Source organism: Danio rerio, chromosome 15, assembly GCF_049306965.1.
Source record: "Danio rerio strain Tuebingen ecotype United States chromosome 15, GRCz12tu, whole genome shotgun sequence".
NCBI lineage: Eukaryota > Metazoa > Chordata > Actinopteri > Cypriniformes > Danionidae > Danio > Danio rerio.
In genome coordinates, this window is record NC_133190.1 from 44,634,819 (window position 1) to 44,662,500 (window position 27,682).

The following is a 27,682-nucleotide window of genomic DNA, read 5'->3' on the forward strand; positions in this document are numbered from 1 at the left end:
GTACATCTTTTCGCCTGTGTTTATGGTTGAGGGAGGAAGCTCAGGGAAGTTTATGTTGTTGATTTTCATCTTTGATTTTTGCATTAGGTAAGCTAGTCCTCTAAACTTAGTAACAACTGCTTTCTGTTTGTTGTTTTAGGCTATTCTCACTTCGCTTGACATCTAGTTTCTGTTAAAGTTCTCATATTTCCATTAATTAAATTATAATGTTTCTTTTTTTCTAAACCTTGTGCTGACTTTTCACTATGGTGCTAAGGATTGAAGTGTGTTCTCCACGTTTATCTTTTTTATTAGTTCTAATTCAATATTATTACCAAATTTTAGTCTTCTTTGTTACCCCTTTTAAACAAAACTTAACTTAAAAAGGTTATAACAGTGTCCTTTCTCACAGACTACATTAATTGAAGAACAGGTTTATATTATAAAAATACACAATAAGCAAACATCATCTGTAGGTACTTTTATGATCAAAACATTATATACAGGTCTATTTAGACACTATCACAAACTAATTTTTACACAACCTCACAGTATGTGAACTGTAAAAACTAAACCAGAACCTTTATGAACAAGTTAAGCAAGTTCTAGCCTTGTTTTTTGTTGTTATCCTTCCTCATTCCTTGTCATTTGCTTTTTCAAATCACTTGAGAGCACAAGAAAGTTCTCACAGTCTGTAGTTATGAATTTTTAAAAATCTATTCAGCAAACATCATAATGAAAGCTGAAGATGACAATGAAGAGCGAAGGTAAGATTTCAAATATATATATATATATATATATATATATATATATATATATATATATATATATATATATATATATATATATATATATATATATTTGCATGTACTTAAGTTAATATGTATTATACTACTTACCAACCTAGAATGGCTATTTACGTTTTGAATTGATTTTTTTTGTTTTACAAAAAACACTAATCTTCTAAAAATTATTAGAGGGGAATTGATGTTTAATTGCCCTGATCTGTGAAGACGTATTATGTTGCACCTAATAGCGTTCAGCTGAAGAGACCAGATTCACCTGTGCTCAGTCTATTATCCTTAAAGAGCGATAAGTCAATGAAAACACCCATTCAGTTAAAAAAAATTATCAGTTAAGGTAAATCTATTTACCTTTGTGTACACATGGCTTAAAATAACCGTTGGTTCTGATAATACAGATTTATTTTTAACTAAACATCACTAAGGGCAACAATTATTTTTGCTGCAACATAATATTGCTCTGTAAAGTTAAAGATTCTGTTGATTTTTTTAGAGTTTAGACAAGATTGTAATTTTGTTTTTATGACTGCAAACTTTTTGACCCCCATCCCCCCAGAGTTGTAGTCATTGTTACCAAATATTTATTTTGCAGTTTTCGGCAGAGATACAATTCACCTGAACCCAGTGCTGTGTCCATGAAAAGTGACAAATCCATGAAAACACCAATTCAATTACAAAATACAAATGTTCCAGATCAAAGGTAAATATAATGGTTTTTCTTATGTTATTATTAATATTTGTATTTAAGTTGTATGTGATGTAACACTCACTTTTTGGTTGTGCAACAACTGTGAGGCAGCTAAAACTTTTTTGTCCTTAACTCTTGATGATGACAAACATAATTTGTAAGAATGTAATTATTGTAAGCCAATATTAAGATGGATTTTCTTTTGTCGTTTGCAGTTTACAGCAAAGATACCATTCGCCTGATCTCAGCGTTTTGTCCCTGAAAAGTGACAAATCAATGACAACACCAATTCAGATGAAAGATGGACATCCTTCAGTGTATCAAAGGTTAAGACAGAATTGTTTTGTTTTTGTTTTTAGCTGCAAGAGAGACAAAACCTCTGCAAAAAAAAAAAAGTCTGCAAAGATAAGTAAAAATTATGAAAATTTAAGCTTAGTTTAAAAATTTAATTCTGTTTATCTGAAGGTAAATCCAAAAAACTTTACATTTAAATATGGCTGTGTTAGTTTTGACAATGTGGAAGCCAGATACAGTATACTGAATGCAAAAGTTATGTTTGCTGTAACATAATCTTCTTCTCTAAAGTTAAAGATTGTGTTGCTTTTACAGCGCTCAGACGAGAGCAGGCTCATTTGTTCCGAGTGTTGTGTCCATGAAAAGTGACAAATCGATGAAAACACCCATTCAATTACAAAATGGAAGTGTTCCAGATCAAAGGTAAATATAACTGTTTTCCTTACACTATTAATAATATACATATTTAAGTGTTATGTGATGTAACATCCACTTATTTTGGTTGTAATAACTTTTTGTTCCTAATTTTTGATGATGACAAACATTAGTTAAGAATGTAATCATTATTACTTAATATGAGATGGATCATTTTGCTGTTTGTAGTTTTCGACAGAGATACAATCCACCTGAACCCAGTGCTGTGTCCCTGAAAAGTGACAAATCAATGAAAACACCAATTCAAATAAAACATGGAGATCCTCCAGGGTATCAAAGGTAAAGACTGAATTGTTTTGTTTTGCTAGTATTTACTGCGAGAGACAGAACTTAAAAAGTCTGCAAAAAGAAGCAAAAAATTATGAAAGTTCAAGCTTGGTTAATCAATTTTTTTAATTCTGTTTATCTGAAGGTAAATCCAATGAACTTTACATGTAGCTGTGTTGGTTTTGACAATGTGGTAGCCAGATTAGAGTATATTGAAGGCTAAAATTATATTTGCTTCAACAATCTTTCTCTCTAATGCTAAAGATGGTGTTGCTTTAACAGTGTTCAGACAAGATCAGGCTCATTTGTTCCCAGTGTTGTGTCCATGAAAAGTGACAAATCCATGAAAACGCCTATTCAGTTACAAAATACAAATGTTTCTTATCAAAGGTAAATAAAATTGCTTTTCTTTATAATATAATTGCTTTTCTAAATATAATTGCATTATTATTAGCAATCATATTTAAGTTTGTGATGTAACATCCACTGTTTTTAGTTGTAACAACTTTTTTGTCCCTAATTTTTGACGTTGACAATGTAATCATTGTTACTCAATGTGAGATGGATTGCTGTTTGCAGTGTTCAGCAGAGATACAATTCACCTTATCCCAGTGCTGTGTCCCTGAAAAGTGACAAATCAATGAAAACACCAATTCAATTACAAAATACAAGTGTTCCAGATCAAAGGTAATTGCTTTTCTTACATTATTATTAATATTCATATTTAAGTTATATGTGATGTAACATCCACTTTTTTTGGTTGTGTAACAACTGAGGCATCTAAAACTTTTTTGTCTTTAATTATTGACGATGACGAGCATCATTTGTAAGAATGCAATAAAAGTTAGCCAAGATTGAGATAGATATTTTTGTTGTTGTTTGCAGTTTACAGCAAAGACACCATTCACCTGATCCCAGTGCTGTGTCCCTGAAAAGTGACAAATCAATGAAAACACCAATTCAGTTACAAAACGGACAAAATCCAGGGGATCAAAGGTATGTGTTAATTACTTTAGAACTTTGTGTGACATTAGTAAATTGTGTTGCGTGATTCGTTTAAACATTTTCCTCCAATAAAATTAGCATCCGACAGGGAATTTCCAACAAAACTTATTTTATAAACATCAGGTGTAAAAACAGTGCTGGTTCTTCACTGTGTTTAGTAAATCCTGACAGTACTGTTTTAATGCTAATAAGACCATTTAAACTGGCACAAACTTTCCTTCAAAAGTGTACACACTAAAACTCACTGAATCTGAATCTCACATCACTAATAAAATACATTCTTAACACATTTAAAACACAAAAAATCATCCCCATGGAAAACTACACACACATTAAGCACTCAGCTTGTTAAAACTAAATCATGTTGTATTATAAAAAAAAAATTGAATATACAAAAGTTATTCAGAAAATCCTATCAGTACAGTACCGCACAGTAGAGACCTATATATAACCAAACCAGGAAACTTTATGAACGAGTTAAACCAGTTTAAGGCTTTGTAAACAAGTTTTAGACTTGTATTTCTGTTCGTTTTTATGACTTCTAACGAAATAGTTACATGCATGACCCTCGTTCCACGAGGGGGGGAATGAAAATGCTTTATGTCATTTGACAAATTGGAGGATATTGCCAGGTAGTCTATGATTCTGAAGAGCAAAAAAAAACAAAAAACACACCAACGAATGCCTATTATTATTATAAAGCCATCAGCTGTGGAGAGCTCGGAATACTTTGAGCTGAAGAAGCCGAACACACAGCTATGAGCTAAGGAACAACTGCTAGGGGGATGGAACATAGCATTCCCTTGCTTTGTTTACCAGACTTTACAGGGTTCGACACTGCTGCTTAGCTGGTAGAGTGAGCTGGGGCGGTGAAGCAGGTCTTGGAGCTGCAGGCGGGCGCCCTTAGCGAGGAGAAGCCGAGGTGGATGGGTCGGTGGGGAGAGCAGTTTCTGAGCTCACCTATAGATGACTTGCCCCATCACACTCAACTGCTCGAGCAAACTATATCAACATCTCGCATATCTGCCAAGTTTAGCCAAAGGTGGCATTTCTGGATCATCATGCAGCTCCACCCTCATGCAGCTCAGCCAATGCCTGTGCTTGGTAGCGCTGTTACGTGGCCATAACATGCAGGACGGAGGTCGGTTTAGGCTATGGCCCCAAGGGAAGCAGACAGCCTACACATTTAGGACAGGAGTCTTGGCTGACCTCCTCCTGGAAAAGGCGATTTGTGGACAAAGATAGACAAAACGTCACACTCCACCTAGTGTATTGCACCATACCCCCTCCTGGCTACTCAGCCATTAAGGGTGGTGAGGGCGGAAGCGCATGCAGACTGGAAAGAGAAAGGTGCCCTCCAATTCTGCATGAGCTCACTGTGCACCTCTGGGAAAAAGGGGACATGGGGCCTAGAGGGTTTGCCCCTTTTGTTAGCCACCATGTAGCTGGGAAACAAGCCCACCACAGAAGCAGCCAGGGATAGCACGGCCATTTGCATTTTTATTATAATGTTATTATTATTATTATTTATTTTATGCATATTTATATTTGTTTTAATTAAAACAAGCTTAGATTTGTCCACCTGTCAAGTTTTGGTGATGTAAGCACCACCATATGGGGCATACGAATAGGATGTGTGTTGGGATATAACCCTGAACTGAATTTAGAAATAGTTTCAAAACAAATCTTTGCACTTAACAAACGAAATGATGTATGTAGGCTAATGGATGTCTTCAGGGAAGTGTATACAACACCGTTTCCTTATTCCACAAAAGTAAAAGAGTAGAAGTAAAGTAAAAAGAAAGTAAAGAGGGTGAATAAAGAAGGCTCGTTCTTTATTCTTGCTGTAGATGGCCTGTTTAATTTGCTAGTAAAGCGTTCAGTTTTTCTATTTACAAAGTTCACCATGTAAATAGCAAATGTACCATTTCTTGACGTAACTGTCTCTTAAAGAAAATAGGAGATGAGACTCTGATTGCATGTTATGCTCAAAACACAGCCATATCTCATTAAGAGAATAAGCACATCCCTGTTAGACTACGGTTTAGACAAAGCATATTTTTCAGTTCTTAAAATAGCAAAAGTGGATTCGGACACGCCCTGAATGCTTTTACGACATGCCCTTTAGACTTTGTGCCTAGCTCGTTAAAATAGGCAAGGCAAGGCAAGGCAAGTTTATTTATATAGCACATTTCATACACAGTGGCAATTCAAAGTGCTTTACATAAACAGGAATAAAAAAGACAAGTTTAGGAGCATAAAATGCAGACAATAAAAATTATTAAAAACAGATAAAAACAAATTAAAATGAGTTAAAATAGGTTATAAAAGAATGAAAAAGAAAACGAAAAACATAATAGTGCGATCTGTCGGACGCAGCACAGTGCTCTTAGTGTGCTGAGCCCTTAGTGTGTTGTGGCTCTTTTTTAGGTGGTTGTGATTACCTTTACCTGCTTGGTTGCAGAAAAACAAGTGAATGAGTGACACAAGATTATATATTTTTTAATTTAGGAAAAGTCATCATGCCTTCTGTATTGAATGCAAATTTTTTGATGAAGTTTTGATGCTCACTTCAAAATTGTATTTTGCCTGTAAGGTATTCACGGACAAACTCTTATCAGGATACCCTGACGGCTGAAAGCTTACCTGGAAGATTCATTCCTCAGTATGTCAAAGACACCAATAATCAAATTATAATATCTGTATTTGTGCATATGTACTGTTACTGACAAACATATTTTCAACAGACAGGATTCTGAAACACTTGAAGTCAAAATTAAAAAATTCAAATCAAACATAAAACAGAAACATCAGTACCTTTTTGAAGGATTTGCAAAGCAGAGAAACCCAACACTCCTCAATGAGATTTACATAGATCTCTACATCACAGAGGGTGGGAATGGAGAGATCAGTAATGAACATGAGTATAAAAGGATAGAAAAATCTTTGAAGACTGCAGCAACAGCAACAATACCTATAAAATGCAGAGACATCTTTACACCTATACCTGGACAAGACAAAGCCATCAGAACTGTGCTGACGAAGGGAGTCGCTGGCGTCGGAAAAACAGTCTCTGTGCAGAAGTTCATCCTGGACTGGGCTGAAGAGAAGGAGAATCAGGACGTCCAGCTCATATTTCCACTTCCTTTCAGAGAGATCAATCTGATGAAGAACAAAACACTCAGTCTGTCAGATCTTCTTCAGATCTTTTTCCCTCAAACTAAAGAAATGGAAATATCCAGTGACAAATATAGAGTATTGTTCATTCTTGATGGTTTGGATGAATGTCGGCTTCCCTTAAATTTCAGAAGGAACGAGACTCTGAGGGATGCAAACAAAGAGACATCAGTGGATGTGCTGCTGACGAACCTGATTGTGGGGAATCTGCTTCCCTCTGCTCTCATCTGGATCACCTCCAGACCAGCAGCAGCAGATCTCATCCCCTCTGAGTGTGTCCATCGAGTGACAGAGGTACGAGGCTTCAATGACCCTCAGAAGGAGGAATACTTCAGCAAGAGAATCAGTGATCAGAGTCTGGCCAACACAATCATCTCACACCTGAAGTCCTCCAGGAGCCTCTACATCATGTGCCACATCCCAGTGTTCTGCTGGATCTCAGCCACTGTTCTGGAGAAGATGTTGAGTGAAGCAGAGACTGCAGAGATCCCCAAGACTCTCACTCAGATGTACACACACTTCCTGATGGCCCAGATCAACATCAAAGACAGAAAATACAATGAAATTAACAAAGATAAAGAGATGATATTCAAGCTGGGGAAACTGGCGTATGAGCAGCTGGAAAGAGGCAATATAATCTTCTATGAGGAAGACCTGAGAGAGTGTGGCATTGATGTGGCAGAAGCTTCAGTTTACTCAGGATTGTGCACTCAGATCTTCAGAGAGGAGTTTGGCTTGTATCAGGGGAAAGTCTTCAGCTTTGTTCATCTGAGCATTCAGGAACATCTAGCGGCTCTATATGTGCACCTCTCCTTCCACAACAATGGTGAAAATGTGCTTGAAGCACAGGAATTTGGAAAGCCAATGACAATGTTGAGCTTACACAAATCTGCAGTCAACAAAACGTTACAAAATTTGAATGGACGTTTTGATCTTTTCCTTCGATTCCTTTTGGGACATTCATTGCAGTCAAATTACAGCCTCATAAAAGATCTTTTGGTGAAGAAGGAATACATAGCCTTGGAAAAAGAGGAAACTATTGAGCATCTAAAGAAAATATTACAAAGCATCACTTGTGCAGAAAGGGCTCTACTTCTCCACTACTGTCTGAAGGAACTTAACGATCAGTCCTTTATTACTGAAACGCAAAGTTACCTGAATTCTGGAAAACTAAATAGTGGCCCTATTTACCCACACATTTATTCAGCTCTGGTTTACATTTTAATGGCATCCAATGAGAAGTTTGCGGAGTTTGAACTTCAAAAATATGGAAAGGGGGACCTGGTCCTGAACATGATGCATCCTGTGATCAAGCTGTCAAAAAAGATCTGGTAAGAACATTTAACTGTGCTAACAGTCAATAAAATAAAAACCTTAAAGAAATAGTTGACCCAAAAATGTCAATGCTGTTATTAATTACTCCTCTTCATTTGTTTCCAATCATCAGAGACCTTTATTCATCTTTAAAACACACATTTAAATATTCTGAGAGCTCCATAGACCTCCATCCTCCATAGACAGCAATGGTCCTTCAAATCAATCCAAAATCCAAAAAGATAAATAAAAAAATAAAAAAACATCCCCCAAAGTAAAACAGACCACGTGTCATCAGTGGTTCAATCGGAATATTACGAAGCTACGAGAATGCATTTGTGGTTATGTTTCCATCTATCTATTTTTATGTGCATTTTGGAACATTAAATGAAAAAATTGCTTAAAGCATTCATTTCAATTCAGCTTTATTTGTATAGCGCTTTTACAATGTAGATTGTGTCAAAGCAGCTTCACATAGAAGATCATAGTAAATGGAAACAATGTCAGTCCAGTCCATTCCCCATCTCAGCAGGGTGTTTTCACACCTCTAGTTTGAAAAAAGTCAGGAAATTGGGAGAGTCCAGCTTTGTTTAGGTGGGAGCATTGAGTAGCGAAAGAGGGAAGGGTTTGCATGAAAAGGGGAGTTTCAGTACGTGCACAACAGGGGTCCGTTCTTCGTACGTGGATTACTCAGTTAGCTGGATTTGGATATTGATGATTTGACCCGATCCAGGATCGTTTCGTTCTTCAAAGCTTACATTTTACATTTACATTTAGTCATTTAGCAGACGCTTTTATCCAAAGCGACTTACAAATGAGGACAAGGAAGCAATTTACACAACTCTAAGAGCAACAATGAATAAGCGCTATAGGCAAGTTTCAGGTCTGTAATGTCTAAGAAGAAAAGTATTAGTAGTATTCGTTTTTTTTTTATTATTTATTTATTTAGTTTTTTTTTTGGGTACAGTTAGTGTGATATTCAGAGAGGCAATTGCAGATTAGGAAGTGAAGTGGAGACTAAATAGTTGAGTTTTTAGTAGTTTTTTGAAAATAGCGAGTGACTCTGCTGTTCTGATGCAGTTAGGGAGTTCATTCCACCAACTGGGCAGATTGAGCGTGAGCGTTCGCGAAAGTGATTTCTTCCCTCTTTGGGATGGAACCACGAAAGCTGATCTGAGAGTTGTTGTCATAGCAACAGTTCTGCTAGCTCAAACCTGATCGGAAGCAGGTTCAATTCATATAAACAGGATTAGATCGGGTCAGTTCAAGCAAAGATAATAGAGAAAGTACCGAATTATGATATTTTCTTACAGTAGTAGTTATATACACTTGGGAAAATAGTCAAAAAAAATGTAACTTTATATATATATATATATATATATATATATATATATATATATATATATATATATATATATATATATATATATAAAGTTATAGTTATTAATAAAATAAAGTTATATTAACAAAACTTATGCAATCTGCACCCACGAAATGAAAGTACAAAGAGAAATTTTATTGATATGAACTTTTTAGATCGCTTATTTAGTACAATTTGTGTATGATAATAGAAATGCACAATATGTGACTTTTTTAAAGCAATAATACATTTATGCAGTCATAAACATGCTTTGACAGTTAATATGCCAGTGATTATGCTTTACAAAAGTTGCAGACACCTTTACCAATATCAAAATGCTTTTGTAAACATCCAGTTATTCCATACAGCGATTAAAAAAAAACGGTAATAAAACTGTAATAAAGACAATCTTTTCTAAATGTAGAACTAAATACATTGATATGCATTAAAATACATGATAAATGCTCTTGACACATGAAAGTGTAAAGCCTGCAGCTCACAATAAATGTGGAAAGTTATTGCGTGTCATATTTAACAAATCGTTTACTGCTAATTTGATGTAATTTTGCTCACATGGATAATTGAATATTAATCAGATGATGTCTTTACACTGCTGTGCCGTCAGCCAATCGCTGCATTGCTGATCATGATTTCAAGGATCGATAGATCTGTCCTTCACAACACACACAGCGATCTCAGATCAGTTTATCCAGACATTCTAATTAGATTCGCAAACATGTTTGAAGAACCAAATTAGCGAGAGATCAGTTATCGAGATTAAAAGATCCAAGATCGGCAAAATCATCTTAGATCATTTAAGCGAGGTACGGAGAACGGATCCCAGCTGATTTTCACAGAGAAAACACAAACACAAATGCAGGGGAGATAGACAGTGATGCGAAAAGCAACATTTACAGTGGACCTAAGTGCTGTGTGGAAGCGGAGGATTTTCAGTCCATAATATTGTAGTGATAACAAACTAAATCATCCAAACATCCAGACATCCAAACAGTAACTAAATCATTTTGACTAAGATCCGTCTTTAGACACTGAAAGAGTTCGGCTGACGATACTAACTAACTTTGCCTCTGAATAAACATAAACAAAGAACACTGATCACACACATACCAAATCCATAAAGACAGGACAATCAACACCAACTGGAACCGCGTCTTTTTTTAAAAGTCGACGAGTGGTAAATCTGGATTTAACCATGTCCATTTTCTCCTGGGTAAAAAAAAAAATTCTTACAAACCTATTTTTGTCGCGTGTTAGCAGATCACTGTAATCCAACTGCTTGAGTCCTCAAGTGCTTTCATTGCGGGGAAATGGAAATAAAACCTTCGTTGCAGCACATTTATAAATGCAACACTGACGACCCGTGTCTCCAAACAATTCTTCTACTACTTGTTTGAATTACGGTTGGCAACACAACGTGGCGTCTCTCTGAAAACTGAAACAGGTAAAAACATTCTAAGACATATCATGCATATTAATGAAGTTGCATCTCGTTCACAATATAGAGCGCGCTGATTGGTTCCAATCAAGTCTTTCTCAAGAATTATTAAACAGATGTGCTGAAAACTCAATGACGTCACTTTGTAGAATTAAAGTGGCTTCTCCTACCGCAGCCAATTCACTTTTTTCCTTTTAATATTGGGCACCAGTTTATCAGGAAGTGACAATTTTGTTCTCTTTGGATACAAACCGATCTTTATTCACAAATGTTTTATACAATATTACAGTTTAATTTACATTTTTGGATGGAAACATGGCTAGTTTCAATATTGTTCACGAGCACTGTATGAATTTCTGTTTGAAACCAATGACAGGCGCATCCAATATCATATCTTAAATATCTTAATTTGTGTTCTAAAAATGAACAAAGGTCTCAGTGGTTTGAACCGGGTGAGTAATTAATAGCAGAAACGTCATTTTTAGGTGAACTAAACCTTCAAGTATAAACAAGATCCTAAATTTATACTTTATGCAAACCGCATCCACTTACTCACTGTACCCAGTATTTATATTTTTGTCCAAAAACGAAAAAAATACTACTACAAATGATAACAAACATGTATTGTTGGCAGGTTGAAGGAATGTAATTTAACATATAAAGGTTGCATAACCGCATCTGCTGTCATTTCATCACAATCTAACGTGAGAGAGCTGGACCTGAGCCACAACAACCTGGACGACAGAGGAGCTGAACTAATCAGTGTTGGATATAAAAGATCACGCTACAGGGAACAACTGTATGTTTTTATGGAATACATCCAAATAAACTTACAAATAATCTATTAAATTTGAAGATATTTAATAAATAGTTTTAATGTCACTTCAGGATAAAAGAGTGGTGCAGCTACTCAATCTACAATCTTAATGACAAAGGGCAGGCCAAAATCGCTGAAGATTATGTGTCCTGCACTGCTGGACTACAAGACACAGACTGCAGACTGCAATCTTTAAAGTAGGTTCAATAAAATACTTGTAAATGAGTGTACATCTCATAAATTGTGTAAAAAATTTTTTTTTGATGTTTGATTGGGACAACATATGCATTTTCTCTTCTTTCAAGTCTGAGGGCTTGTAGAATAACAGAAGCAGGTTGTGATTACCTGGGCAAAGCTCTGAGTTTAAACCCTTCCCATCTGAAAGTGCTGGACCTGAGCTGGAACACCATTGGAGACTCTGGAGTGAAACATCTTTGTGCTGCTCTGGAGAAAGATCACAGTGTAATGGAAACACTGAAGTGAGTTACAACAAACATAAAGAGGTTAGAAGTCAGATAACTTTCAAAGATAACTTTTCTCTTTTTTCAGTTAAAAAAAATATATAAAGAATCCAAAACAGACTTCTAAATGTACTTTTCTGTGTATAGATTTTATATTATAAGGCTAAAAGAAAATGTCTGTTTCTAACATCTTGGAAGCAGACATTTACTTGCGAACATCGCGACAAAAAAAAAAAAAAAAAAAGTTAAGTGATGTTTTGTTCAGTTTGACAAGTCAGCCACCTTCTGTTAAATGATTTCGAACCGCAATTGAAAAACCACTCATTTTCCATACTGCTCTTTTTGTTTGCATAACACTTTTATTAACTTTTTGTAAGTATTGAAGGGGTTCCACTGACTTTATTTCTGACACATTTTTAAAAATATGCGGCTAAAAATAGCTATTAACTTCCCTTTTTTTTTGTTTTGGTGGGGCCAGTGAAAATCTTAACCGCTGGCCCGATCGGACCAGTAAAAAAAAAATCCTTAGCGTTGAACTATGAATGCTGAAGTCTATTTAACTGATTCTATTTTTATACATAACAACATCAATGCTGTGAAAGGAACCGTATAAAATTGAAAAAAGTCACATTAACCGTTCACCGGAAGTTTATCAGTGGGGGAAGAAATACTAGCTGTGCATATACCCTATATGTTTGATGATATAAAAGTAATTATTCAGAAAAAAATATTTTCCCCTATAGCTGTAAAGAGTTTTCTGAATAAAAAGATTCCCCAAACCTCTCTGTAAAATCCTTAGACTAATATGCCAATCATAATTTTAAATCTGACTTAATCTTAATCAACTAATCTTATTTTTTCTTACTATAAATGTATGCAGATTAGCATACTTAATGAAATACCTCATTTGAAAACTAGCAAATATACAACATTACCATCTTAAACTGTGGAACGTTTCCATTAACATTAAGTTAACCCATAAAACAAACTGAAAGAATATATTTGTAAATTAACAGAACTTTGAATATCTTGCCCAAAGTCAACTTTACATTTTTCTACTGAATCAAAAAATGCAGTGGTAAGCATATTACATAGACCAACCATGTTCCGTACACTTTTCGTTGTGCTCCATTGATTTAACTACAACTGTTTATTAAGTTAAAGGTTTGATACTGATTAGAACTTGAAGAGTTCTTAACTTGATGAGGTCTTAAAATATTGTCAGGTCTTTAAAAAATCTTTAAAAGGTATGGAAATTACCTTTAGGATTCCCGCATACTCTTATGATGCTACTGAGAAACCTGGAAATGTGAAAAGCATATTATGTTGAAAAATGAAACAACTAATAAATATTTTATTATTTAAGGTTGGAAAAATGTGGACTAACAGAAGAAAGTTGTACTGCTCTGGCTTCAGCTTTTAGCTCAAAGTCCTCCAGTCTGACAGATCTGGATCTGAGTATTAATGATCTACAAGACTCAGGCGTACAGGAGCTCTGTGTGGGACTGCAGAATCCTCACTGTAAACTACAGAGGCTGAGGTAAATGATTTGAAACAGTGTCAGATTTACATTTATTTTCACTTGTATAACTAGCATTTCATGTTCAGTTTCTCATGGTCTTCAATCTAATCTGCTTTCTTCAGGTTGTCTGACTGTAAAGTTACACATGAAGGTGTGGCGCAACTGACTAAAGTGCTGGAATCAAATTCATCCCACCTGAAAGAGCTCGATCTGGAGAATAATTTGACAGATTTATATACGTTATATTTTGTGTAACACAACTCCTTACAACTCCTTAGATCTAAGTTTCAGTAGTCATGTCAAAACAGTAGGCAAATCAGCATGCTATCATCTCAAAAACATGAAAGAATTAGATGCTTTGTTTACATTGAGAAACTTGTTCATGCTTTTATCACCAGCAGGGTGGATTACTGTAATGGACTTCTCACTGGCCTTCCTAAAAAGACAGTCAGACAGTTACAAACTAAAATTACACAGAAAAAAAAAATGTACAAATCAACCTCAAATAATTATGCAATTCTGATGCTGTACACACTAGATGCCATTCGAGTGTAACTGGACGTGTGAACGTTTTGAGTTTACTCGCTTCATTCGTGTGTCAAATTCACCTCACAGTATACATGGATTTACGTCATGGGCAAAGCTTCTGTCTTCCCTGTGAATGTTCATTGCTAAATAGCAAACATGGTTTTTGTTGAGTAGCTGTCTTGTAAGTGCTTTAGGAAATCTGAAAAACAGCGTAGACTCGTTCGGCGTCATGTCTGAGTGAACTGGATCCTCATTTCTGAGGTGCACCAGCTCTGTGAGTTCATCAGCTGCTCCAGAAACTATACCAGAATGATGGAGGCTTTCAGCGGTGCTTCAGACTGAGCCAAGCCCAGTTTGATAAGCTGTTGTCTGGTGTCGGCAAGAGAAAGAAAAAAAATAGGCATACCTTAGTGGGAAGGTTTAAACTCCACCTCAATGTCGCTGCTATTGGATACCTGTATGTGTTGCCAGATGTTTAGGGATTCATTTTGCATTACAAATTGGATGCCGTCATGGTCCACAACATAGTACTGGTTGGTTTGTAGGCAGTGCATCCTTCCGAATTTTTAACACACTCTGAGGTGTGCACGAGCACATTCAGAGTATCTGTAATGAGCTGGTTTTGTGGCTTTGTTTTGAAGAGATTTACTTTGGAAAAACACGTTCATAAGATGCATTTAAATAGGGAAAAACGAGAACATCAAGGACAAACTCCACTGTCCTTCTCACCTTCCTTTTCAGCCCTACTTGAGCCATTCTCCATGTTGATTGGCTGAGAAAATGTAACATAAGATGAGATAGAAAACGTGTCTAACTTCATATTCTACAGACAGTAGAGAAAAGATGCAGCGAGACCAATTAGTATAGAAGCCCTAAGATTACAATGAAATTCTCTTTAAATGCTAAAAAATCCTGAAACTATCAAACATTATAGAATTTTTTTCAGTATTGATCGTACATTGTAGTGTCGAATCTATCCACAAATACGAATATTATCGCATGTCTGGCAACACTGCCAACAACAGGTGCTACATCATAATCATTCCCCTACAAGAGCTAGCTTCCAACTAGAGCAATTTGCAGTGTCAATGTCAAACACACAAAATGCTCTACTTGCGTTATTCGTGCCACCTCATTCACGCGTAGGATGTCTATTCACGTCTTTGCGTTGACTTAACATGTAAGTCACTCACGCTTGAGGCCTAATTCGCATCTGGTGTGAACACACCATGAATGTGCCTCACACAGATGAATGAGTTTGACAAATCACCTGTAGAAACAGTCTTCTCTCTAAAAAATACATTCCCTTCTCTTATTCTAGCACTTAATTCTCTGAACACTAACAGTTTGTTTGTGTAATTAGCACTTTTTGTTTGTATTGCCTCTTCTTGTTGAATTGCTGAATGTGTCCTCATTTGTAAGTCACTTTAGACTGTCTGCTAAATGAATAAATGTAAATAATTTCTAGTTGGTGTATGGACAACATGAACCCAGCATTTTTCTAATTACCATTGTGTATTTATGTAACTTGCCTTGCTTTACCTCCCCTTTCTTATAAAAATTAGTGTTCTAATATTCCATATTTGCTATCTGAATGCAAGAACATGATCATGAAAGTCATTAAACTAACTTAGAGCGAATGTTTATGTCATTTTCATCCGCTTATCCGGGGCCGGGTCGCGAGGGCAGTAGTCTTAGTAGAGAACTCCAGACTTCCCTCTCCCCAGACGCTTCCTTCAGTTCATCTTGGGGATCCGGAGGTGCTAACAGGCCAGCCAAGAGACATAGTCCCTCCAGCTTGTCCTGGGTCTTCCCCAAGGCCCCCACCTGGTGGGACATGCAAGGAACACATCCCTAGATAGGCGTCCAGGAGGCATCCGAAACAGCCACAGCCACCTCAGCTGACTTCTCTCGATGTGGAGGAGCAGCGGCTCTACTCCGAGCTCCTCCTGGGTGTCAGAGCTCCTCACCGTCTATAAGCGTGCGCTCTGCCACCCTGTGAAGGAAACTCATTTCAGCTGCTTGTGTCTGAGATCTTGTCCTTTCAGTCATGACCCAAAGCTCATGACCATAGGTGAGAGTAGGACCATAGATTGACCGGTAAATCAAGAGCTTTGCCTTTCGGTTTAGCTCCTTCTTTTCCACAACAGACCGGTACATCAACCACATTAATGCTGCTGCTGCTGCACCAATCCGCCTGTCAATCTCACATTCCATCCTTCCCTCACTCGTGAACAAAACCCTGAGATACTTGAACTCCTCCATCTGGGTTAATGACTTTCCTCCAACCTGGATATGGCAAATCATCTATTTCCAGTGGAGAACCATGACCTTGGACTTGGAGGTGCTGATTCTCATATTCATACCTGACAATATATAACTCCGACTACAAATAATTTATTTGACATTTTATTTGAAGAACTAGATACAAAAGATCATAAATAAAGCTCATAAGTTAGGTGCACCTAAAGATGGAAATACAGAAATTAAAAGACTCTTCAACCTGTTACCAAGCCACTGCTGTTTTACAATGTTAAAAGCGCTGCCATGATGAATATTATGCTCACTTATTACATACATTCCATTAACATCTTCTTGCACATGTAAATAAAAAAAGAAGAAAATAAAGGAAACTGTACATGGAAACGACTGATGGTATTATGTACATCAAGAAGACAAGCAAATAATAATAACTATCTTATGTACATACAAAAGCCTAGATTATGTACAGTGAAAAGAGGTTTTAAAAATATAATGATTCGATTAATTCAGCAGTTCCAAACTCTTTATCAAATTACACAGATTTAATTTTGTGACCACTACCTGACAAAAGTCTTGTCGCCTATCTAAGTTTAGAAACAACAAATAATAACTTGACTTCTAGTTGATCATTTGGTATCAGAAGTGGCTTATGAGCTAGGCAAAGTCCTGTAGATTACGCTTATTTGATCAAAATAAAATATGATCATGCCTTGATTTTTAATGATTTAATTAGGACAGTAAGGTCTGACCTTGCATAGACAGTAGTCTTGTTACTTAGTCTTGTCATGCTGCAGTGAACAGAGTGAATATTGTGTCTGACTCCATGAGGTTGGAGGACTGCATCCATACATCTCTGCAATGACTTAAATCACTTATTAATGAAGTCATCTGAAAATAAGAATGCTAATGTTCTAGCCTTTGCGTTACTGATAACCCGGAGACAGACTTTATTACACTGGACGTCTTCATGGTTTTATGGTTAGAAGGTTTAACGTATTTTCTATATATTGAAAAACATAGGTTTCCATTAAGAGGTTCCACTGAAAAAAAAAAAAAATAACAACTAGACTCCTCTAATTAATTTTGTCAAGAATACAACACACCTCTGATTTATTATTTTTTATTTAATAAAAAAAAATTCAAGATCTCTGCCCTTTTTATTAATCTGTGATTGAGTTTTTTATATTTTATGTATATTTATTTAGTTGCTTTGAAAATTCATGTTGTTGCTAATGTTGCTGTGTGCGTTTTTCATTTGGATTTTTCTTGGGGGCATTATGGGGGACTGTTTTTGAATGCTCTTGTTTACCCTTAGTTATTATAAAAAAGTGTGAATTATTGATATTGTGTTGTGGTGTACACAAAAATAAATAATAAAAAATAGAAATTAAGTGATCTGGAATGGCAAAGACAGTGTTCTTGCAGGACTCCCAGAGTTCATCAAGATCCTTTGGATTCATCTTCGAAGCCTTCATTTTAACCCAGACTTGCTCAATTATGTTCACATATGGTGATTGGGCTGGCCAATCCTGGAGCACCTTGACCTTCTTTGCTTTCAGGAACTTTGATGAGGAGGCTGATGAACGAGAAGGAGCGCTATCCTGCTGAAGAATTTGCCCTCTCTTGTGGTTTGTAATGAAATGTCTTGATACCTCAGATGTTGCCATACACTCCTGTGTACCTGTGTACCTTGATGTTGCCATACACTCTGCAGATCTCTCGCATGCCCCCTACTGAATGTTACCCCAAACTATGATTTTTCCTTCACCAAACTTGACTGATTTCTGTGAGAATCTTGGGCCCATGCGGGTTCCAGTAGGTCTTTTGCAGTATTTGTGATCATTGGGATGAAGTTTTTCACCTAAAAAAAATCTACCTTCTACCACTTTTCCAAATGATCAACTAGAATCAAGTTATTATTATTCGTTGCTCTTATAACTGGGATCGACGACAAGACTTTTGTCAGGTAGCGTAGATAGAATCAACAGTATTCATAGTACATTTTGACAAGGAGGTGCTGTAAATGAAATCAAACTGAGGGAATAAAAACAAGACAGAAAGAAACAAGGAAGAGCCGTCTGATTAAGTCATTAACTTTGCTACTTTAAAAATGCAAAGACTGAACACACAGAACATGAGTAACTTAAGACTAAATCTTATCTGGATCTATCTCCTCACTCCCTTTATTTCATTACTCCTTTTTTTTTCTCCCCAACAAATAAAGCAATATGATTTTCCATTCAGCAATGCCTCTGAAAGCTCCATCTGGCCTTCATAAAACAAGCACACCGAAAGGTCTTTTAGTTTAGTTTGCGAAGGCTGAAAATCTCCCGAGGCAAAAGATCTGTTTGAATTTAACGTTCAGATCTGATCCACGGGGAGCAATTCCTTCCTGCTGATGACAAGCGGCCATCCTGGGGAAAAAAAATCCTGAGGAGAAAAGCATTGTGGTTCATTTTTGCCCTTGCTTTTTAAACGTTTGACTTTTTTTTCTACTTACAGAAGGAAGGGCACTTCCCAAACTTTCTCCCATCGAAAAAACACTGCCTCGCCGCTTGGGTCAGAGACATCTCATCCCATCCTATTGAGTCATTTTAATTGTCGGCAAAAGGCCAGCGTCAAAATCCTCAGACACCCAGAGAAGATAAAAAAACTCCCCATAAAGCACAAAGCGCTCCAGAAAAGTGCAGTTTAGCTCATTCATTATGATCTCCATACCTTTCATATTCCATTAAAGTGCAAGAGTGATGTGAAATACTCCGTCCCTCTTGTAATTCATGTCGACCAACATGATGCATCGTTTTTTTTTTCTCCTCGTCACAGATCAGACAGGAACTTTAGAGTCTTGCCTGTGATGCATTCCAGATAATAAATCCTCCACGCTGCTCAGGATCTTCCTCTGATGTGCGCTGCATGAGATTCCCATTTTGGCCAGATCTCTGTAAAAGAGCAGCATATGGGTGTTTTGTGGTCATTTTGAAGCATGTTGGGGGTGTGTGATTACAGGTGTGTTGTTGTTGTGTAATGTGATGCTCACTCGTGATTCATGGGTATTACGCTCTCTATGCTGCTGTAGCCTGCGGTGTTGAAGTTTTCTCTGTATTGCTCTAGTCCAATGAGTTTCAGCCAATCGTCCACTGAAGCCAAAGAAGGGGCGGAGCATTCTGAGGGGGCGTGGTTAATTGTTGAGGGGTGTGACCTAAGGTCAACATGAAAAAGTACTTTAATACAGTGTAAAACTTGTTAACTTACAGTTAGTCAAAATTATTAGCTCCCTTGTATATTTTATTCCCCAATTTCTGATTATGCAAAGAAGAAATTTTCAACATTTTTAAACAATAAATAATTTCTAATAATTGATTTCTTTTATCTTTTTCATGATGACAGTAGGTAATATTTTAGTGGATATTTTTCAAGATACTAGTATTCAGCTTAAGGTGTCATTTTCAAGGCTTAACTAGGTTAATTAGGCAGGTTAGGGTAATTAGGCAAGTCATTGTATAACAGTGGTTTGTTCTGTAGACCATCAAAAAATATCGCTTAAGAGGGCTAATGAAATCCTTAAAATGATTAAAAAAAAATTAAAAACTGCTTTTATTTTAGCCAAAATAAACCAAATAAGACTTTCTCCAGAAGAAAAAATATTATCAGACATACTGTGAAAAGTTCCTTGCTCTGTCAAAGATCATTTTGAAAATATTTGCTAAAAATAAAAAAAAATAAAAAAAAATATATATATATACACACTCACATACGTGTGTTAAAGATTATAAACATATAAACATGATTTCTGAAACAACAGTAAAATCCAATTAAACTTTGTAGAGAAACTGGATAAAATTAAACTATATTTTTTTGCGTTTTGTGCTAATCAAAGACATATATTAGATTTGTTTCAAGAACACAATTAACCATTGAAAAAAAATAGCAAGATTTCTGCACACAGAATAAGCTTTTATGCAACTTTTTATACTGTAAAAATAATAATATTACAAAACCTTGTTATCATTTTTAATAATCAAAATCAAAAATATTCAAACAATAGTTTTTTGTTTATATAAGTATTTTATTTGCTATTATTTAAAGCTGGATTACCTGCATTACATTACGACAGTTTTCATAGGCAGGTCTTTCAGAAATCAATGAAATATTAGTCTGATGCTAAAAACACAATTAAAAAGTCGTATTGCTTAATTTTTTTGATGAAACTATAAAACATAAATATCTAAAGATATACATATGTATGTGTATTTCATTATAAGTTTCAAAAGAACATTCAAATATATATTTGAATATTTTATTTTTGCAAATTTATAAAAATATTTATAAATTTATATTAAAAAAAAATCAAATATACATTAAGTAAAACTAATCATTCTGTAACCTTACGCATACAGATTACAAAAATTTTAAGTAGAATCCTTTTTAAAAATATCCTCTCTTATTTTCATTTTAAATAATCATATTCAAATATATTCTAATGTCTAATATCTATAAGGATAATTTGAATTACAAAACAAAAACCGAGCATGAGGCGTTTCTTAAAAAGTGACATTTTTATGCTTAGCGTCTTGCACGTTAGTGTGCACAAGCACATTGGCGCACTTTATTAAGTCACAAGGAATTAAACATTAACAAAATACGCATGCAAAAAGTGTCCTGGTGTTAATGGGCCTTAAATGGTATTTTATTGTGATACAAAACTGAATTTTGGTCTTTGAGAAAATAATGAAATATTAAAATGAGTTAAAAAAAAAAAAAAAGTTAGAAACTATGGAGACAGATTAGACTCAATAATAATTCACGCAAAAGACACGATGTACACATGCGTAGCCAAATCCACGTGCATAAATATTTATTTATATTCACAAAAAATTTTCACGTGCACAAAATAAAAATACATTTTCATAAAATACGTTTCACAAATGCAAAACACGATTTCACAATTCATCATTCTGCAGGCTACATTCTGCTCATGAGGCTGCGAGAAAATAAATAAGAAGAGTGGAGATGCGGCAAAATAATGGATAAAAAAAGTGAGGCTTTGGACAAATAATTATATAAATGAAAAAAAGTGCAACTGCGACTGCTGTTTTCTCCGTTCGCCATGCTGGAGAGAAACAGTCTGCGCAAATGAAGCGCAGAGTTGGTGTCATTGACTACAGCTCTCATCTGATTGGCTGAAAGGTACGACTTGCGCTGACTCTGACAGGAAAGGCTCAAAATTACACACACACATATCCAGGGGGAGTCGTACGTGAAAGAGGATTTGCACATTCTCATTCAGGATGAACTCGCAAGTTTTAAACATTCAAAACTTTTTGTACACTCCTATACATTTGCAAATCGTGTTTTGCATTTGTGAAACGTATTTTATGAAAATGTACTTTTATTTTGTGCACATTAAATTTTTTTGTGAATATAAATAAATATTTTACGCACGTGAATTTGATTTTATGCACATGAATTTGGCTACGCACGTGTACATCGTGTCTTTTGCGTGAATTTTTTTGAGACTAAACTGATTCCATAAGAAACTGCATTTAGTAACAGTATTTTTGTGAAACCATATTACAGAAATATTAATGTTTCAAAAGAACATTTAAATATATATTTTGAATAATTTATTTAACAGGGAATAATTTAACCTATTTATTGTATAGTTAATAAATATTCAAAATATATATTAGAATATATTTTTTAAAAATAAATACAAATATAAAAAGATAAATACAAAAATTAATTCAGTAAAAAAAATGTAAATAACAGCATTCTGTAACCTTTAGTGCTACATATTAGTTAAAAGTAGCTTCCTTTCTAATATCCTCTCTTAGTATCATTATAAATAATCATATTAAAATATATTCAAAGGGTAATTTGAATGGATTTTAATTTGTATTTATTGTGATACAAAGCTGAATTCTGGTCTTTTAGAAATCATTGAAATATTATGTTGATCTAAAAAACAATTAGAAACTACTTAATATTTTTGTGAAACCATAATGCATAAATAGACGCTTCAAAACAACATTTGAATATTTTTAATAATTTATTACAACAAATTTTAACCAATTTAATGCATAATTTGTATAATTTTTAATGCACTAAAACTAATTGAGGAAAAGTGTAAAAAAAAAAAAACTGCATTCGGTAACCTTTAGGGCTACAGATTACACCAATTAAAAGTAGCTTACTTTCTAAAATTATCCTCTGAAGAATTAAAAAAAAAAACACAACCAACTGCTAATTAAACAAACAAAATACTGTAGCTATTAAATTATCATCTACAAATGTAAAACCCAATTTAAGCCAAAATCTCCTCTAAACCTCCCCTTCTGTTTGTGTGGATGCGCACCTGCTGGCGTCTCCTGCCGTCCTCTTGAGCGTGGCAGGATTGCGTATGAGTTTGTCCAGCATGTTGACGATCTGGCTGAATTTGGGCCTGTCGGCGCGTTCCCTCATCCAGCACTCCAGCATGAGCTGATGCAGAGCCAGCGGACACTCCATGGGCGGCGGCAACCGGTAGCCTTCCTCTATTGCCTTGATCACCTAGGAAACATGGAAGGAAATTAATGACGGGTCTTTCTGAATTACTGCATTCAACTCATTTGGCAGAGCACACAATGCCACGATAAAGCAAAGTATTAATACCCTGCATGCATTAAATAGTGTACCATGAGAATGCTAAAACTGTAGACATGACAAGCATACATTATTTTTTCTGGTCATTTTAGTACATGTATTAAATCCTGAGACCTCCCTAACACAAACTGCATGCCCCCTCTTCAATATTTCACACTTGCACACACAAATGCACATAGTCTACCGTAGTGAACATTTGAAGTGAATGAAAATTGTCTAAAACTATTGAACAACACCCAATTTTGATCCACTTTAAATGTACTATACATTGCTATGTATTGCTTTACAGTTTATAAATCTGCTTCTGCAGCATAGGTTTATTTTATTATGATTGTGTTGTAAGCTGAGAAAATATTATCTACTTTTCCTTCTATGCTAATGAAGGACTACTGAGACATTCCAAGCATGGGATGGGTCCTCCTGGTGAGGCAGAGTTCCTCACAGCTCCGATACACATCTCTGCTTAGAGTAACCATGTGCTTTTCACCATACACAATTCATCTACTTGTGCTCTTCCTTCAGATATCTTTGTCATGTTTGGTGTCATTTGACAGTTCATGACTTCAGTGTTGTAGTGATGAAATTAACAGAGACATTGATTAATTGTATTTCAGTCTATAATATATTTACTATTGTTGGGTCATGGCCTGAGGAGAGTATGTTAATGTACTTCTCCCCCACTTCATCTCCTCAACTTTGCTCTCATGTTCAGCTGGTTTTGGGGGTTGGTTTTCACTCATGTTTGACAATGCTTTGCTCAGGGTATAATAGGGAAAGGTAACTGTTGATCTGGGAGAATGGCTTTTACTCTGCATCTCCCGCACACCAGTGCGTAGCCTCATATGCTAACAAAGGCAGTTTCGCTGTCTTTGTTGCTCAGCAGTGCATACGTTACAGCTAATTTCTTTATACAGTATGTTAGTTTGTGTCATTCTAATGTCTGTATATTTGATCATGTAACTTAATAAACAACTTTGCCTGCTTTAAGATGTAAAGATTATTTCTCTTTATCAACGATGATAACAACTTTAATGGAGTCAGATTAATTACAATGGAGTCAGATAAATAATGGATTTAAACACGCCATCCTTCAATTGCTTTCTGTTTCCGATTATTGGTTCAGAATAGCAGCGTAAGTTTCAAGCCTTACAGTGTGTTTAATTAATTATTTTATTTGCATTATTTTTTTTTACATATTTTTGCACTTGTTTTGGCATTCACTTTGGACAGCAAATAATTATTTTACAGGGAAACTTGCTTTCCTCCTTGAGCACATGTCAAAAAAACACTTTTTCACACACACCAAGAGGGGTCTGGATGCAGACTCAGTGCATGCAATAATAACTACTTATATTTATATAGCACTTGTCTAGATACTTAAAATGCTTTACAGATTTTTGGGTGGAATCTACCCCAGTGTGCAGCATCTGTTTGGATGACACGACAGCAGCCATATTGCGCCACAAAAACATCGCTCACTGATCCACATCAGTATACTGGGACGTTAGGACCCACACAGACCACAGGTTTAGTGCCCCCTGCAGGTCTCACTAACATTTCTTCGAGCAGCAACCTACAGAAGCTTTCCATCCAGGTACTGACCAGGTGCAGCCCTGCTTAGCTTCAGTGGGCAATCATGTGAGAGTTGCAGAGAGCTAGCTACCAGCTAGCAATGCTTTTTAATGTGCATACCTAACCCAACCCCTCACAGCGGCATCATTAGCTTCATTGAATGTATTGTGTCTGACACACGGGCGTAAATCCCGGGGGGGACATGTCCCCTCCCATCCGAGGGTTGCCCTTCCCCCCCCCAAAAAAATTATTATTTAAAAAAACCTCTCAATTGTGAAAAATATATGTATATATACCTAAAATAATTTACTAAGTAGAAAGAAAACCGCATTCATCATTATTTAAATGCATTTAGAAACAGTTGAGTTCCCCCTCCCCTTCCTTAGAGTGGTTCGGTCCACTGCATGCTTTCCCCAGCTCTTCTCACCTACTCACACACAAGCACACGTCAGGTGTGCGGCTGCGGCTAAGTAAATTTCAGCAAGTAAGTAGGGGATTTTATCCAACTTAAATAAAGCAATTCTCTTCAATGTAGTTAATAAGGACTCGTTCATAAATTATTTGCAGCAAAAAAATGCTGATTACCGACGTAATTGTCCATGAATCTGCTGTATTAGCGGTAAAAAGGAATGATCTAGTTAGCGTTAGCTTGTTGCAACGCCCAAAGCCGTTTCCCATGCATTGTTTTATTTGTGACGACTTGGCATAATGTTAACGTAACATTAACGACCACAATTAGCATATTGTTTAGCTGTGTATTTGCTACATGAGCACTTTGCTATGTCCAGTCTAACCCCACTGTTTTTTTGTATAATCAGTTTCTATTCTGTTCTAAAGTGACTCAATTAATTTGAAAAAAATAATGTCCTTGTTTTTATTGTTGTGATTATTTTTATGATAGTTTACATTCTTTATGTAAAGTACTTTGAATTGCCATTGTGTATAAAATGTGCTACAGTGTAAATAAACTTGCCTGGCAGTGTCATGCATTGGATGAAATGACAGAGAAAATAAACGGCAAGTATAAAAAAGTTCACATATTAAGCAATTTGGCTTTAGGAAAGAGTGTTTATGAAAATACTAATGTCACAATATCAATCACAGGCAAAGGAGAAAAAAATGATTGAGGAACAGGCAGAGCAGGGTTAGTCAGAGGTACAGTGGCAGGTAAGGGTGTTTTAAAATGTTTTTGGAGTTGTGGCTGTTTAGCAGATGAACTTCACAGGCTCACCTATTTACAACATGGTCGGTCAATTTAAGTTTAATGTAAACTAGTTATTATGAGTATGGAAAATGTCTTTTCCTGCATTTATTCTGCTTCAGGAGTCAGTCTGTTGACTGTAAACAACACTACAAACAATGCAATAAGTAGTTTTTAAGAAAAAAATGCTTTATCTTTGAACCTGATAAAAACTTCACGTAGTCTCCATGCTATAATAATAATAATGATGAAACTATTTTTAACTGCGGGGACATATCTTTATTAGTACAATTCGGCTGTATTATTTGTGTCCCCTTCAAAAAAATGCTCGAAAGAAATTTTATATTTATTGTCCCCCCCTACTGTTAAATCAGATTTACGCCCATGGTCTGACATATCTCTGAGAAATGCAATCTCAGCTTGCAAATCCAAGTCTGCATCCAGATACTATTGTTGAATCCTGTTGGTTAAATTAGGTTTTATACATATACTTACAAATAATGACCAGAGGGAAACCAAATAATCAGAACTGTATTGCAATTCTTTAGTTTTCAACTGAGAATATGTTTAATTATGTCATTATGTAAAGTTAAAACAGCTGTTATTGTATAATTGATCAATATGTGGACCTTTTTGGATTGTTTGAAGCTATGGAAATTAAAAATGTATAACAGGAAATATCTTAGGACCATGCCAGTAGGCACACGATTCAATGTCTGTTCTGTTAACGTCCAATAACGACGTCAAAAGATGTTGATATTTGGTTGTTTTTAGGTTGCGTTGGTAAGTGACCAAAATCCAGCATCAAGCCAACATCTTAAACCAACGTCACATTGAAGTCAATTACTGACATTTATTCGTCAGGTATGGCAACCAAAATTCATCTGAAAGACATCATAGTGGTAACGTCCAAACAACGTCAAGCTGTAACATCATTAGATGTTGGTATTGGGTTGTTTTTAAAGAGCCTCTATTTTGCATTAATAAAGGTCATATTTTGGTTTTAGGGGTCTTCAACAACAGGCTAATATGCGTGCAAGGTCAAAAAGCACTTTCATTGTCATGCATTTATATATATGCATTTATTTTTATATATGCATTTATAACATGCATTTATTTTTAACTATTAATCCCAGTGACTCCCATATAAATCGTCCAGCGATTCATTTGCTCCCAAATCGATGACCCAGTCTGTTGCGACTGTATCGATGTGGATGCGATCAAACTAAAGATCCGAACCCAACTCTATCTGCTTATTTGACTCCGAGTCGACTATTTCGCCAAAGAATTAATAGTTTTAAACAAGGTGCACGTTTAGATTTAAACCTCAGTTGGATGTTTTCATTCACTTACACATTGCATGGAAGGCCATTTTCAAAAACCCATAATAGGGGCTCTTTAAGGTTGCATTGGAAAGTAACAAAAATGCAATGTCTGTCCAACATTGGACACTGATGTCAGTCTGACGTTGGATTCTGATGTCACCCGATCTTCATTTCCACCCAAAATACAATGTCCCACAACTTTGAGGTACAACGTCAATCTTACGTCACGTTGACGTCCTGTTCCTGCTGGGATCATTATTCTTTACATCCCTCAAAATGGTCTTTACATTTGATTGGATGATGTGACATTGATATATTTTAATCAAAACTATTTATTTTATTTCATTCATTCATTCATTTTCTTGTCGGCTTAGTTCCTTTATTAATCCGGGTTCGCCACAGCGGAATGAACCAACTTATTCAGCAAGTTTTTACGCAGCGGATGCCCTTCCAGCCGCAACCTATCTCTGGGAAACATCCACACACACATTCACACACGCATACACTACAGACAATTTAGCCTACCCAATTCACCTGTACCGCATGTCTTTGGACTGTGGGGGAAACCGGAGCA

General features: G+C 35.8%; 2 protein-coding genes across 3 annotated transcripts in view; one reads left to right on the plus strand and one right to left on the minus strand.

Moving 5' to 3' along the window:
* The first annotated feature begins 622 nt into the window (after window positions 1-622).
* Window positions 623-15,612, plus strand: si:ch211-191a16.2. Its single transcript, XM_001338514.8, has 15 exons — window positions 623-746; window positions 1,375-1,482; window positions 1,686-1,796; window positions 2,080-2,187; window positions 2,368-2,478; window positions 2,749-2,856; window positions 3,046-3,153; window positions 3,352-3,462; window positions 6,068-6,136; window positions 6,219-7,979; window positions 11,413-11,577; window positions 11,667-11,792; window positions 11,901-12,074; window positions 13,423-13,596; window positions 13,701-15,612. The coding sequence occupies exons 1-15, from the start codon at window positions 715-717 to the stop codon at window positions 13,831-13,833; spliced, it is 3,399 nt and encodes a 1,132-aa protein (XP_001338550.5). The 5' UTR covers window positions 623-714; the 3' UTR covers window positions 13,834-15,612.
* Window positions 15,613-16,502: 890 nt separating this feature from the next.
* epha4l (eph receptor A4, like) overlaps window positions 16,503-27,682 on the minus strand; it is a 92,245-nt gene continuing 81,065 nt past the window's right edge. Inside the window, exons 15-18 of one of the 2 annotated variants that reach the window (XR_012391051.1) lie at window positions 22,724-22,917; window positions 19,406-19,567; window positions 18,869-19,307; window positions 16,503-18,798 (exon numbers count right to left, since the gene is read on the minus strand). Coding sequence is in view for 1 of the 2 variants with exons in the window: in XM_682606.7 (XP_687698.2) it covers window positions 19,193-19,307; window positions 19,406-19,567; window positions 22,724-22,917 (471 nt within the window). In the remaining variant the exon portion in view is untranslated. Of the gene's footprint in view, window positions 19,308-19,405; window positions 19,568-22,723; window positions 22,918-27,682 lie in introns of both variants that reach the window. The other variant, XM_682606.7, reaches the window with a different exon arrangement.

Coding starts and splice junctions, on each gene's coding strand:
- si:ch211-191a16.2 (XM_001338514.8), top strand. CDS start 715: ATGAAAGCTGAAGATGACAATGAAGAGCGAAG. Junction 1,483..1,685: donor ACAAATGTTCCAGATCAAAG/GTAAATATAATG, acceptor TGTCGTTTGCAG/TTTACAGCAAAGATACCATT. Junction 13,597..13,700: donor TGTAAACTACAGAGGCTGAG/GTAAATGATTTG, acceptor TGCTTTCTTCAG/GTTGTCTGACTGTAAAGTTA.